The sequence below is a fragment of the Hippocampus bargibanti genome, linkage group LG03 (genome assembly GCF_051943395.1).
Source record: "Hippocampus bargibanti isolate YZ-2025 linkage group LG03, ASM5194339v1, whole genome shotgun sequence".
Taxonomy (NCBI): Eukaryota; Metazoa; Chordata; class Actinopteri; order Syngnathiformes; family Syngnathidae; genus Hippocampus; species Hippocampus bargibanti.
Genome location: NC_142736.1, coordinates 15,426,989 through 15,442,856, shown reverse-complemented (window position 1 = coordinate 15,442,856; position 15,868 = coordinate 15,426,989). Strand labels below are relative to the sequence as shown.

The window sequence follows — 15,868 nt, the reverse complement described above, 5'->3', positions numbered from 1 at the left end:
GAAGACCGAAGAGGAGGTTTGTGGATGTGGTCAAAGAGGAGATGAAGGTAGCTGGTGTGAGAGAAGAGGATGCACAAAACCGGGAAAGATGGAGGACAATGATTCGCTGTGGCGACCCCTGAAGGGAAAAGCCGAAAGGAAAAAAAGAAGATTTGAATGAGTGACTTTTTATGACTTTGTCACCTCAGCATCGCTTTGCTTTGCATCATCGTATTTTCAAGACCATTACATTCTTTTTAAATCTGTTCACATTGTTTCTCAGATCTATCAATTCCTTTGTTGCCTGTCCATGATGGCCACTCTCAACACTTCTCATTGCAGCCTCCTACCTCTTACAGCTCACATATTGCAGTAGTAAGCAGACTGAATGGGGTACCACCGTGCTGGAGGAGCAAGCAACAACCACCCAATGGCAAAAAGATACCTCGCGCCAATCGCAGATGCTGACATAATAGCTCCTCCACATTCCGCTCGCTTGATTTCAAGCCCCACCCGCTCCTTTTCATTAGCAAGTCAGTCCATGTCTCTGTGTTATTTAAAACCAGCTATTCCAACACCTCTCGCACTGCCACGGTGTTGCATCTTTTTGCCTCTTCGCATGAGTGTGAGTGTGCGCGGGAACGAGTGAGGGTGCACAGAAATCTCAAGCAGCGAGTGAGAAGAGAGAGCAAGAGAGTCGGGAGAGAGACGCAGGGGAAAGGCTGAAAGCATTTGAGACGGGCAAGGAACGGGAGTGTGAATACCAGCTATGAAATCCATCCAGGCTTTTTGTATGCTGCTTCTCTTTCCAGCTTTGTGTCTCAACACCAGGTAGGCACAGAATGATGTTTCCACTCAACCAGTTTCAGTCATTGAAACAAACGAAACGAGGAGACCACGCGTCTGTACTGTAAAGCCCTGTCCTGCACTCTCAAATGTAAATTCTAAAATTGTCCTGGCTAGGGACTCGCTGTACTTGGCACGTTACTTCAAGAAAATGAAGGACTTAAAGGAATGAAGGAAGAGATAATCTGTTTAACTGGGCTATTATCTTCCTCAGTTCTAGATCGGCGTAGAGACAGTTGTCCCATTGTGTGTGATTCCCTGAGTGCGATGACTGTCGGGAGGTGGTTGAGGTGGTGGGGGGTGACCATGGTGGTTTTTGAGACTTTTGCTGCATACCGCTTTACAAGAGAGCTAGTTGAAATCAAGTGAAAAGAAAGGATGTGTGTACCTGAGCGAATGTGTGATTTTGTTTGCGTGTTTGTGCGCCCGTGCGTGGGTTTGTGGATCTGCGTGCGTGTGTGTGTGTGATTGTGTGCGTGTACGTGTGTGCGTGGATGTGTGTGCGAGATTTAGGCGCTGCAATTTCAAGGAAGAGTAACGGAAAGAAGAATGATGTATGAATGGGACAGTGTTGATCACATTGAAGCGTAAAAAAATCCTTTCCGTTCATTACTTGTACTGTCTCTCAACAAGGAGGGGAATCAGTGAGGGGAATCAGTGCTTTCAAAATACCTTGCTTGGAGATATAAGTGCAGAGAAGCACACATAACAAACATAATAATAGTTATCGTAATGATAATAATAATGAGAAGAAAAAAATACTTTTTTTCTGCTACGGAGTGTCTTGAGCAGTTTTGTGCTGGGTTCCTATGTTCTCTGGGAACTAAGGGAATTGCACATCTAAAAATACAGTTTTTTTGTGTATGCAAATGAGGCCAATAGCAACCTTCAGATATGAAAGATTTTTTTCCCCCTTTAGCAAAGTAAGATTATTAGCTCCACAACATACCTCAATATCACAAAGGAAAAAAAAGTAATGATGCATGACTTGTATTTCTCCAGGCTATATTAAAGTATAGAAATCAGCAAATATGTACTCTTAATATGTAATTAGACAACTAGGATAACTATAGGATGTTAACCCTCAGCCAAATAGCATATAACTTCTTTGTCCCATCTTTGTAATTCCTTTATTGTGATCTTGCTCAAAACAATTGATCATTTTGAACTTAACTCATTTACTGCCAGACGATGTTTTCACTTCAGACCCAGGGTTTTTGTCATTGTCACTCAAATTCCAGGACCCACAGAATATTGAGTTTTAGGACTATGTAAGAAAACTTAGACTCTCTTCTTTCATTAGACAAAAATATAATTAATTCCGAAATTATATGAGTCTGGAGTTATCTGAGCTTGAAATGAGGGTGGTTGTCCAAAATACAATGCATTACATACATATGTATTGTATAGGCATACCACATGCCTTTTTCTTTTATACTTGCACTATGTACATTTTTTATGAATCAATTGTAATAATAATAATAATAATAATAATAATAATAATAATAATAATAATAATAATAATAATAATAATACATTTCATTTTAAGTGCCTTTAATAGCTCTCAAGGACACTTTACAGTCACAGACACATAAAATACAGTTATAAATAGACACAAGAGAAAGAGCTACACAAAAAAATGTGATATTAAATAGTATACAGTCGTCAGTCGTCTGACATTTTTTTTATTATGATTAGAATATCTTGGTTTTTATCCTTCACCCCCCACCCCCATCTCCTTTCAAATTGCTGCTGTGGACTGCACATTTCCCCATTGTGGGACGATTAAAGGCTTTCAAATTCTGATTCTGACATTGATTTATATTGCACTTTAACGACAGATGAAGCTGTAAAAAAAAAATTAGTTTTTTTTTTCCTTTCCTTTCTTTCCTTTCCTCTTCCTTTCATAAATTTGCCTCTGTGTTACTTCCGGGTAGAGTGAACGCTGGCGCGAATGGCTGCCGCTGCTCACCCGGACAAAAAAAAAAAATATGTGACTGGAAAGTGTCCTTTTGAAAGGCTTATAAATTAAATGTATTATTATTATTATAATAACATGGAAAAAAGGGAAATGTTTCCCCCTCGTTTCCCTTGAAGGGAAAAACATTGCCAAAGGTCTTACCAGCGCAAGAAAAACCAATTGCACGCTACGTCATATTTCCAATTCCCGAATAAATTTGGGAATGGCAGTGAATGAGGTAACAATGTATTCAATTGGAGCGTACTTTATATATGTTATGTTCAGAAAAGAAAAAAAAAAAAAGAACGTTTTAAGATGGAAGTTGTATTTCACTGACAATGGAGGCAATGGGGATATCCCAGATCTGTCAAAAAGTGGCCATGACCAGATAAGATGCATTTATCCGTCCGGTTTTTGAACTGATTTGCAGGAGAGCTTGAGCCTATCCCAGCTGACTTCAGGCAGTGGGCGAGTTATCCCCTTAACTGATTGCGCACAAAAACAACCATTCACACTCATAATCATACCAGAGGACACAGGCATTTCCAGCTCCAGGCTTGGAGGGCCGTCGTCCTTCCTGTTTTCTAACCTCCTGACTACAACACACCTGATTACATTGAGCAGCTCATCAGCCACCTCTGAAGCAGCATCAAAGGACAACCGACACAATTTTTTTTGTTTCCGAACTGACATCAGAAAAACGTTTTATAGCATCTAAAATACCCAAAACACACAGGCTGATATTTTTAGTCAAATAAAAACACCCATAAAAATGACTTAAAGTCTCCCAAAACTATTTCAAAATGATTTGAGAAAGTTTCATTTTCAGAAGGTCCCGCCCCCTTGTTCGTGACGTCACGCGAAGATGTCTTGCCTTGCTCGAGAATCAAAACAATGGCTTCAGATTCGGAGAAGATGCTTTCTTGTTACTCATCCATTTATGGATATGATTCATATAGTTCTGAAGTGGAAAGCATAAATGTTTGCAATCGATGAAAGAAGTTCTTCCGGGTCATTTTGAGGTGTCAGGACGGATGTGAAGCTCCGAGAACATGCAGAAGATGGCACCCAAGCTCCGTTGGAAATGGGCTGATTTGTCTGCTGGGAATTTGTGTCAGCGAATATCAAATAGTTGTCTTGCAGTGACATGCAATAAGGGGAGTCAGGTGAGGCCATGCCTCACCTGTCATCATGGAAATATCAAATGACAAAATTAATTAAACTGTTATATTTATTTAGTGATTTGTACTTTAACGTTATTTTCATTTAACTTCACCATTTTTGGATTTTTTTTCAATTTTTTTCAAAATTGTTTAATTTGTACTACAGTGTTTATTTTATTTTATTTTATTTTTTTATCAAAACTGAGTGTATAGGTGAGGCACACAGTTCTCCTGCCTCATGACAGGGGGCGCTGGTGATTACAGATTATTTTTGCGACTCCTCGGCTGCAGAATAATAGAATTAGTGACAGCAAACTACAGTAAACAGTTAGCAAGTTAAGTGCAACCATCCAGTCATTTTTTTCGTGTTGCTTGGCCTTATTTTCAGAATGGTGGATTACATATCTAAATTGAAAGAATTTTCTAAACTGGACTTTCAATCGAAGCAGGAGATAATAATTAAAGGAAGACCAACACCGGACTGTGTAGCTCACAAACGGTGAGGGATGAATGTAAATCTCCTGGACAGCTTCTCAGCTTTTTGGCCAAGAAGGATCTCATTGAAACTATTCTTGAAGCAACAAAGTTGCTCCAGATCGTGCTCACTGTTCCAGCTAATACAGCAACAGTCGAGCGGTCATTCTCAGCACAAAAGACTGAAAACATACCGTCGGAACAGGACTGACCAAGGACGAATTTCTTCACTGGCAGTGATCTCCATTGGACAGAGAGACTTGGACTTCATTAATAAGTAAAGGTAACACAATGATAATGTTTTTTTAATATTTTTTTTCTATGTTCCAGTTTGTATACAGTATATAAAGAATGCGGACATGACATTTTAAACAAAACATGTTAACTGTTGCCATTCAAATGGTGAAGTTCATGTTTGTAAATCTGAGTGTGATGACGTCAGTGCCTCACCAGCCATGAACCTCACCGCACGTCACTGTTGTCTTGGTGCATCACACAATGATTCACCATCACATTATTTATGTGTTTTCCATCTAATTTCGCCATCAACACAGATCAACATTAAGTTTTCAGACAAAACAGAGTACCCAAAATGCATTGTATGTCGCTTTCTCGGTCATTGGCGTTCTTGTCGTGACGTGACGTCAGGAATCGTCACCAACTCAAAAACAAGACTTCCTGAATATTCAGCGCGGGTCTTAAAACGTAAAATATAGCTATATGCGGTGGAATCTTAAAATATAAAAATAAAAATATGGTCAGTAGAAGTCATTTGAAGTGATTTTACAAATTATGGACACAACTTGTTTTTCGGAGGCATCGGTTGTCCTTTAAAAAAATCCTGATGATTTCAATCACTTGTGTTGCTCCTGGGACATCTGGACAAAGGTCAAGACAGTGGCCATCGAGGACTGACTTTGGACACCTCTGAGTGTTCAATCTACCGACCACACATGTTTTGGAATGTGGAAGGTACCAACAGTGCCCAGAGAAATCTTACACGGGCATGGTAATTCCACAGATCCATGTAAGGCGGACGTGCTAATCAGTCAACCATCGTGATGTCCTCCAGATGACACTGTACAGTAAATCAATGCCAGTTATGAACATTCTTTTTTAAATCGATCTTGTTGTGAGCTGCTTAGTTGACAAGATGAAATACAAGAACAAGAGCACATCTGCTCAAGTATTGTGAATCTCGATTTTGTGACTCGATATTTTCGACCAGATTTGAGGTAAGTCGCTTCCCCAAGTGAACATTTTTTTTATCGGATGTGTTCATGACAGAATCTTCAAAGGTTTTTCAATCAAAAGTGTTTTGATGCAGTGTAGGTCTTGGAGGTTGTAATTTGAACTAGCATTTGTCTCTGTGAGATGTGTTTTAATTGCTTCATAGTTACATGCATCGAGCCCCACTATTGTATCTGGAAGAAAAGCCCCAAGGAGGAGTTACTGTCATCTGTTTCTCTTGTGGTTATTTCAGGCAAATGTCACGATCAAACTGGGAAAATGACTGCACTGTTGATTCATAACACTTTCATTTCCATTGTGCTTATCATTAGCACTCTGCAGCAGTTGGTGTCATATTCAATCTAATATGTTAATTTATTTTTGCAATGCCCATTCGTGAACTCCAATATTTTGAGGCTATTTTCATATTTCCATATTCATTACCAACTTTGTGCAAGAGTTAGGAATATTTATCATTGACTTAACTACAACTTTTTTCTTTGCATTGTTATATTTATTGAATGCAACTTTAGAATTCATTAATTGCTGGATGAATGAATGAACGAACGAACGAATGAATAAATGCATGAATGAATGAATAAATGAATGAATGAATGAACTAAAGCATATCGTACTGAGATTGCATTTTGGTCAGACGGAGATGGCACTTTTTGCATCCGTACTCAGTTGCTATTCTGGGGGCCCATATTATTTTCCACTACTTATTTTACACTGTAACATTGTACGTTCCTGAAGTTAAGGCGGACGGGAGAAAAACGAATTGTGACCTTGCAGGCTGCTGAGAAAGATAGATAGTGCTCTAATTCACTCTGTTTGATTCACCATAATCACATAAGTGGTCTGTTAGTGAATCCCCTTTGTGCAACATCCACCCAGGTATTTCTGACCTGATATGATGGGTTTACATAATGAATCAATTCTTCTGTTTGATTGCCCTTAATTAAAACAAAAAAAAGATGTCCATGTGACGTGATCATAATCCATACAGTACTGTATGCATGTTAACTAAATAGTACATATCTACTACTTTATGTCCGTATGGGATTGTTAATGCAAACTCCACTTCCAGTGTGTGTTTCATTCCTTTCATCACTTTGCTGCTGTGAAATGTAAATTTCTCCACTGTGAGACTAATAAAGGCAAATCCAAATCCAAATCCAAAACACTTTGACTTAAGTTGAGCGACACCGACCGCAGAACGATTATCGGGTTGTGCGCCATTGCAGAAATCAATTGGTACTTAGTCAGAACATAAGGCTGCATTGACACAAGCCCACTGAGATATGATTGTCCATCCTCAGGTCACAGTTGTGAGGATAAGAATGCACTTCTGCTTCAGGATTTTTTTCTTTACCTGCACATATCAAACAGTCCCACCTTTTTCCACTTTCAAGTATTCGCTTTCAGGGATTCTCTCGAAACATTCTGACAAATTTTCTTGACTCCATCTTTGATGCCTCTTTTTAGAAGAAGCTGCTCTACCTTGCACTATCTCCACTATTTCCATATTGTTTCATTGTTTTATATGACACATGAAAGGGCAAGAGAGTCTTGGATTGATAACTGATTCCAGACATTTATCTGTTACTTTTAAGTGGTTTGTTTTGAAAACTTATGAAATCAAACTGGTGTAGTGTCAATCACTTGAATGTTTAACAAGAAAATTAGTTAAAATTTTTCATATAATGCTTCTCACAAACACAATTTCAGATGGATTGTACAAACAACACACAATGCAATGTTTTGGGTCGTGTCTTGTCTTTGTTTATTTTCTGTGTGTGGTCATTTCAGCATATTTTGTTGGACATAATTCAAGTTTGACCGCACACGTAGTTTTGTCCACCATATCCTTTTGCATGCAAATTGTTGCAGAATGCCTTTCTGCTCTACATGGCAGAGAAAAGACAGGGAGATGTGGTCGAAACATTGTCAGAGGTCAGACAGACACACTACAGATATTCCTGCAAACAAATCATCATAATTGTACATTGTACAATATTTGTTCAGACATCTTGTATGATAGTTGAGACTTAGTAGTTGTTTATGTAATGTATAAGAGTTGTGCCTTGCTAAATAATTGACCTGATTTAGACAATTTTGCAGATACGAGCTGTCAAACGTAGATTTATTTTGCTTTACATTACAAGTATGTATTTGAGATCCGCCTACTTCTCGAAGACAGCTGGCATAGGTTCTGGCGCACCTCCGCCCAATTGAAGGGATAAGCGTATCCAAAAATGAATTAATAAATATCATTATAATTGTTTTACTACACTCTCAAGCAGACATCATTTTCTTTTGTTTGTTTTTTGGACTGCTCAGATCAAATATTCTTTGTAAGACAAAAATATACCCATATCAGTTAATGGGCAAGTTAATGTTGTCAGACCATGAAGTTGTTGTTCCCATATGTAAACCATACTTGGAATTTTGTATGAAGGCTGCCTTGTTTAACAAATTTAGTATTATTGAAGAGTATCTCTTGATCCAGTGCGAAACGTAGAGCAAGTGAGTTTTAGATTAGGTAGTGAAGGGAGGATGACATGCCTGTGAAGGCTGATAGGCTCTGAGCTGTGCATGCCCCTTTTCCCCAACTCTATCTATGCTTTATCATCTGCAATTGTCATTCAAACCTGATTGATATTCAGAATATGACATCGTGGTTTGGGAATTGGAATGCTGCCACCGGTGGGGCATGTGAACAGTCGTGCAGCAGGAGAGATTATTATTTTTTTTTTTTCCGCGCGTGCCGTGTACACCCAACACGCCGGAAAGTGTCGACGAGCTACTGGTTACCTATTGTTGTTCACCTGTCTTTGAGCTTTTAGCTAATTTTGTTTGTATATACTTTTTGTTGATCTTTTAGAGTCCAATCGACATATTTCAGTCTTTTCTCTTATTAATGATTTACATTGATATGTTCAATCAGGATTAAAACATACATCAAAATTATTTTAAATTTTTCCACGCCACATATATTAAAAAAAATCTAAAGGTCAGTGAAGGATAAGCGAGAGTGAGTGTGTACAGACATTGAGAGAAAAGTCACATCTGACTTTATTGATTCATATGAATTTGCTCAGAGAAAGTTCTTTCTTCATTCAGACAAGAGGGTGACACGTTAGCTCGGGGTGTGAACTTTTTTTGGCACGACAAAAAATGTAATTACGCTTCCTCTTCTGCTCTTCTCCTGTCTTTCTAAGAGGCAAACTTAGACAGCCCTGTATTAAGAAGCTTTATTCTTCCCTCATGTTTAGAGATGCTCAAAACGCAGTGTAAATGAAAGGAAACCAACTAATTGAATGGCCCCAATGGGAGCACTGTAATTTAAACTGAGCTATAAATGTCTGAAGGGTTCTTCAAATGAGCCACTTAAAATACCAGAGGTCACACAGGATGAATATTTACTTATTTTATATTCAGGAAAGGTTCAATGTACTTTGCCGTTTCTATTTTCCGTCAAGAAACATCATGTCCGGTTCTGATCAGCAATTCAGGGTTGTTGTTGTTGTGGTTGTTGTTGTTATTGTTGTTTTTTAGTTGTTATTGTTATTGTTGTTTTTTAAGTGCCATTTGATTGTAGTCTGGCTGTTTTGTCTTACTTACTGCTTGCATCTTTGGCCTGAAGTCCTCACAATTTTTAGTGTTGTGGTCTGACGAGCATCAGTTAAACAATTGTAACAATTTGAACCGTGCTACCTTCTTGTGTCTAGTATCAGTAAAAGAATAGAAAACATACAAAACAACATCAAATGGCCTCTCACAGAGAGAGAGAGAGAGAGAGAGAGAGAGAGAGAGAGAGAGAGAGAGAGAGAGATTTCATCATAAAAACAAAATTGGAATTAAAAAAAAAACTAAAGTAAATTATTCTCATTTGGCCTCAGTTTAAACCATTTGCTCATGAATTGCCTCAGTCCTCCTGCATTTGGTGCAAACTGGCTGCACGGCAGATTTAAGCGAGAGTTGTGTTGGGGAAAAAAATAAATATGTTGTTGTTGAAGTCATTCCACTTTTTTTCCACATCTTGCATTGTATTGTGTTTCCTCCCCCTTTTCTGTTTCATGCACAATAATCCCATTCATTGTGCTGCTGACTTGGCTTCCCACCTACAATTCATTACACCCCACCTGAGGAACTTTGATGCAGATCTTTATTGTAAATTCAACCAACGGCTGATTGTCCTGCTTTGGTGCTGTCACTACGCATAGAGTTGTGCTGCCAAAATTCTAGTCGTAATTGGCAGAGACTTAATTGCTCTGTCCCTCTAAACACGGATGCTTGTGTTCTGAGAAATGAGTCATTACTGGAGGCTTTGGCTCTTTGTTTTACACTGTAGTGCAAGATGTATAACCATAATAAACAAAGGCTGCGCACCATCCCTTGTCAGAATGGCAGCGGATATAAACTGACTTGGTTGTTTTCAGTGTACTGTTGCACTGCAGCTTGGAGTCTATTTGTTTTGATGCAAGTGCAGCACACTTGAGTGGTTTGTGGATCTTGTCACATCTGATCAATGCATATGAATGTGAGGCTCAGGGCCTTACAGAGGTTCTTCAATGGGGACGTTGGTCATGGCGTAAGATTTGCGTCAAAGTGTCAGTTTACGGCACACGTTTTCCTCTGCATCTGACAGAGATCCACTGATTGTTGATTCTTATTGATTCTTATTCTTTATTTCAAGGTTCATTTTCAATACAGACCCTAGTGCACCCCTGGGATAAGTACCATCTATTTGGTTTACATATACATAAGTGCATGAAAGCTTTGAAACACTTCAAATTTGATTAAAAGGTTTCTTCAGCCGTCATCTGTACTTCTTTGAAGGTGTCGGACATCCAAGATGCTTCTTCAGTGAACTAAAGTCTGACTTGTAGTATAGGTCCCTGCATAGCAGTGTCCGGCACCGGCATTTCTGGACAGTAGGGATATATATATATAGGGCCTATACTACCAGTCAGACTTTATTTCGCTGAAGAAGCATCTTGGCTAAGAAGTGAAACGTCCGACACCTTCAAAGAAGCACAGATGATGGCTGAAGAAACCTTTTCATCGATGGACCACTACTGTACGACTGAGAGCTTACACAGACGTACTTCAAATTTGAGGGAGTGTAATTGAGAATTGAGTCGTGATTTGACAGTATCCCTCTGCTCAATTTGTCTACGGCTTGTGCTGGAGCCTATCCCAGCATCCATCAAGCGGTACAGCCCTTGACTGATTTTCAGCCAATTACACGGAAGTACGAGGTTAAAAAAACATGGCATTCACTTCTCAGGTTAATTTAGTAGTAAGTTACCTTAGTGCGGGTTTTATAGCTGAGCAACAATAACTTCTTCAATTTGAACATTAACTTATGGATACTATACAGATTTATCCCACCTTCTCCCACCTAAAGTATTTGTGGCTATACGTCACCAACACAGATGAACAATCATTGTCATAAATGAATAAATATATTTTTTAAGAGAAATGAAATGAAATTGGATCACTTCCTGTGCGTGCAGGAACTTTCTCCAGGCAAACGAAGGCGCTACGGCAACCTGGTTTGGAATCACTGTTCTAGAGTTTCCAAATATCCATCACACTGAGAGCAGAGTGGATATTACCTCCTTGTATTATCTTCTTTTTCGCTTGCCTTTCAGCTACAATGATTCTCAACATTTCATCAAGTGAACGGTGTCAACAGACGTGTTTTTCAGGAGCAGCAAGTTTGACATTCATTGCCCTACAGCGTTAACATTCTGTCCTATTGAACGGCTTCTCTGTAATAATGTATGTGGCTCAAGATTCAATTGAGTTATAAATATCACATATTTTGTTTTAGTCCTGATCTTTTTGAATTTTGTTTTGAGTAAGATGTTGCCATCGGCCAAAATCATTCACCAGTTTTGTTCTAGTCTTCTGTCTCTAAACCCATAACTGGTTCACTTTCTGTAGCACCTACTCAGTGAAATCGTCTCCAAAATCATGGGCAACTCGCAAGATGAAGATGTTTCTTTCGGCATTGGCAAAAAAAGGCTTATAAATTATACAGCTCAACACAAACTGATTGGATGATGGAAGGCAAAGCAAGACTTTCTAGGCTGATCTTTTTCATATTTTTTTTTTCGACACCATTTTTTCTTCTCTTCTTCACACCAATAGTCTACTTCGATACTATGTGTCGATGTTTATGTTATTATAAAGACTTTTGCCAAATGAATGCCTGCCTTTTGTTAAAATCCAAGAGGTAATATTCAGAATTAAAATTAATGTGAGCTGATGCAGTCAAAGTAATGTTCCACTTGTGCTAAACGGCACACTTCTGTCATTTCACAATCAATAACCAGCTAAGATACTGTCAATGTGACGACGCTCGAGTTAAAAGGCAGGACTCGAGCGACGGGGGTTTGGCGAAAGGGTAGGACCTGAAATACACGACGTGACAGGCTTGGAACGAGCAAGAGTCTTTACTGAGACATTAATCGAAAATAACAAACAGGGGAGGGTGGAGGAAGATAACTAAACAATAGCAGACCTGGCAGCGTGGAAGTGGTAACGGCAACATCCAAAAATACTCCGACGGAGACGGTAGTGAGCAATAGGCAGATATAGACAGAAGGCACAATCAGTAAATGACAATCAGCTGTGGGAACCCAGGTGAGTGATGATTGGAGGGGCCGTCTCCCGGGGGTGGCGGAGGAGGTGACAGGAGGGGCGGGGCGCGCCCAGGATGGCAACGAAATGTGACAGTCAAATCTTTGGGAAGTCAGACATTTGAGTTTGTTCCTCGTGGAGGACTGCTTTTTGGGGGACTGCTATGCTAATTTAATCATAATTTGATGCATGGCACTAAATTAAGCAATTTGAGAAACTGAGCTTTTATGTTTGTTGCGAGGAGCAATTAAATGACCGCCTAAGGCTGACTCTTGGAGGGCAAGTCAACAAAAAGAGAGTTACTCACCTGTTTAATTTACACTTTGCTTCCCACTCAAACCAGATACAAATACAGCCTGTGCTAATTATTCTCATACAAAACTGGGCCCATGTTTGTTTGTTTTTTATTTTTATTTTTTATTTTTTTGCCACCAGTTCTGAATGTATTGTGCAGTCTAGCACTCATGCTCATTTTTTCAGGAACCAAACTAAAGCTTTGGTTTCATGAAGCCCATCTCAACCTGACTCCTCAAAGGCATCTGGTTGGTTTCTCCTATTTTTGATCAGATAATTTTCTGAACATATTCCAGTGTCAGAATCCATCTTGGATGACAATTTGTAGTTCTGTGGCTCTGTTTATTCAGTGTTTTACCAAGAAAACTGAAAAGACAACCGACGTCTGCGGACAAGTTGTGTCCATAATTTGTAAAATGGCTTCAAATTACTTCTACTGAGCATATTTTACAAAGATTCCACCGCATATAGCTATATTTTACCTTTTAAGACTTGCACTGAATATTCCAGAAGTCTTGTTTTTGAGTTGGTGACGAGTCCTCACGTTACGTCACTGAAGCAACGCCCCTGACCGAAAAAAGGACACATTGTAGCAGTCCTTCCATCACGTGCATTTTGCTGTACTTGTTTGGTGTTCGTGTTACACCAAAAATAGGCAGAAGAGGGCGACAAAGCTTTGTCGCCATTTTCTGCCTCTTTTTGGTGATACATTTCCCGCCCCCAAGATACCTCAAAATGTCACGGAATAAATTCTTTAATCGATTTCAAACATATATGCATTCCTCTTCAGAACTATTTGAATCATATTCATAACTGGATGAGTAACACGAAGGCTTATTCTCCGAATCTGAAGCCATTATTTTGATTCTCCACCAAGGCAAGATGTCTTGGGGTGACACCACGAACATGTTGACGGGACCTTCTGAAACTGGCCACTTCCGGGTTCATTTTTTTGCAGATTTTGGACACTTTAAGTAATTTTTATTGGTGTTTTCCATTTGACTAAAAATATCATACTGCGTGTTTTGGGTATTTTACATGCTATCAAACGTTTTTCTGATGTCAGTTAGGAAACAAAAAAGTGACGTCGGTTGTCCTTTAAGTACATTACCCACCAAGGAGATAATTTTCCATTCAGTCCTTTTCATTTAGAACAATGGAACTCTTTACCCCTCATGGTTTGACAATATGTTTCAAGTGACGTGATGCATTCAAGATCACTTCTAAATTGAAATATATGCACTTAATACAAGGCTTTTGTGAAAGGAACGGATACATGCACAGAGTTTTGAGGCACTTAGAGAAGAATGACAATATTTATTTTGAAACAATAGTTAATTGGATGCTTATTGGCTCACATTTTCACCATGCTATTGTTTTCATTTTGTTTTTGTGCCCTTTTTTTTCTTTTTATAATTAGATTGCCGACTCTTCAACATACTAATACACTAAGATGAAAACAGTAAATGTAGCACTGTGGGCAGCTTACCGACACATTTCTGACCTGCAGACAGAATTCTGGGAATAAAGATTCACGTATGAAAAGTGTATTGTCACTTGCCCATCAATCTCCGGCATCATTTGGCACCAAATGGCACCCAGTATGCAGTTCATCTTGCTGATTGCATACTCCTGATTAAACTGTCATTCCCAGCTTTTATTTTGTATTTCAGCAATGACGAGGGCTCAAAGAGATGTCCTACCCACAGAATGCAAGCCTGCTTTGTGTGGGTGTGTATGCACTGTATGTGCATAGAACGTCACTGTTCAATTCACACAAGGTAGCTTGAGAGTGTTTCATGACCAAAGTCCACCACTGTTGGTTACCTGTCTATCAGATGTCTTGCTTGGCTGAGCTCCCCATAGAGATGGTGTTGACAAAATGACGGCTGAGAGCAGTCGACGGTGAATATCAATATGGCTCAAAAACATTATTTCCCCTCAAACGTCCGAGCATCCACACACCGAAAATTAAAACACATAAACTGTGGAAAACAAAACACTACGAATGACAAATTTCACTTGCGCAAAACTTAGAGGGTAAAACTCATGCTCGTCATCATACAATTTGAGGTCTCATCCACATGAAATGTTCTCCCACCAAGGGTGTAATTACATGGTCATTGCAAATTATGCGAATCGTATTTCAAAATGCTTTTTGGTTTCATATCCATTTGATGGTGTGAAGAGGTGATGGGTTAATGCAGATCTACATGTTCATTCTTGCTTTCCTGGAGCTTGCTTTTTTATCTGCTCATAGGGCCGCTGTTGAAGATTGTTTGGATCTGGGTAGTCGGGAAGAATACCGTCACTCCACTGCGGCAAATATCAGTCAGTCATGGTCCCTTGGACTTGCCATCAATTTTCTCCCCATTTCAGTGCCAGTAGAAGCATTCAAATGTTTCTACAATCTTATAGTTTGCCCTTAAACTGGCCCCCTTTTGTGATGGTGAGGTGAGGAAACACCCACGGAGGTGGTCCTTTCACAAAGACCACAAAGAATGGCACACATTTTTATGTTAAAACGAGCAATTTGACTTGCACCAAATACGTGCAACTTCAGTGTCAGAGTTATAGCAAACATCCACGGTTGCATGTTTTCACAAATTACCATTTGATGACAGGTGTTTGGATTACCACCGATTTAATGAGCTTTGTGAAATTCTCTGGAGGATGAATGCGGGGTTTGAGAATTACTGACTTCCAGGATATTGTTTAGGACGGCAATGGAATATTTTTGCTGTAAACCCATTAAAATGTGTGTACTGATGCAAATAGACACAGCAGCAGAGTACAAAATGGGAATAATCTCGGTAGTCTGTCATCCTGATTCCATGTACAACTGGGGGGAAAACAGAAGGTTAAGAAGGCACCCAAGGTAGTGAATGTTGTGACCACTGAGCACAAAACTGATTTTGTTGGTAACGGTTGTAGTTTTTTTTCACCTTCTTACATTTTAGTCAAAGGCAAAGCATGCATTCAATGCATTTTCTTGGATATTCACACACACACACACACACACACACACACACACACACACACACACACACACACACACACACACACACACACACACACACACACACACACACACACACACACACACACACACACACACACACACACACACACAGACAGACTCATAATGCAAACTACAATAAACAGAAGCAATGTGCACATTCATTCATTGACAAACAAAACCAAGCAGACTTCAAAGCATGCATTACGGTGGTAACTATTGTGATTCATCTGTGACCTGTTCGAT

At 39.3% G+C, this 15,868-nt stretch overlaps 1 protein-coding gene across 5 annotated transcripts in view; it reads left to right on the top strand.

The window, feature by feature from the left end:
* The first annotated feature begins 500 nt into the window (after nucleotides 1-500).
* The window catches only part of LOC148900454 (leucine zipper protein 2-like), a 160,011-nt gene continuing 144,643 nt past the window's right edge, over nucleotides 501-15,868 (top strand). For 2 of the 5 annotated variants that reach the window (XM_088992200.1, XM_088992204.1), the window contains exon 1: nucleotides 503-810. In XM_088992200.1, the coding sequence (XP_088848326.1) occupies nucleotides 749-810 (62 nt within the window). In that variant the 5' untranslated portion in view covers nucleotides 503-748. Of the gene's footprint in view, nucleotides 811-15,868 lie in introns of all 5 variants that reach the window. The other 3 variants (XM_088992199.1, XM_088992203.1, XM_088992205.1) reach the window with 3 other exon arrangements.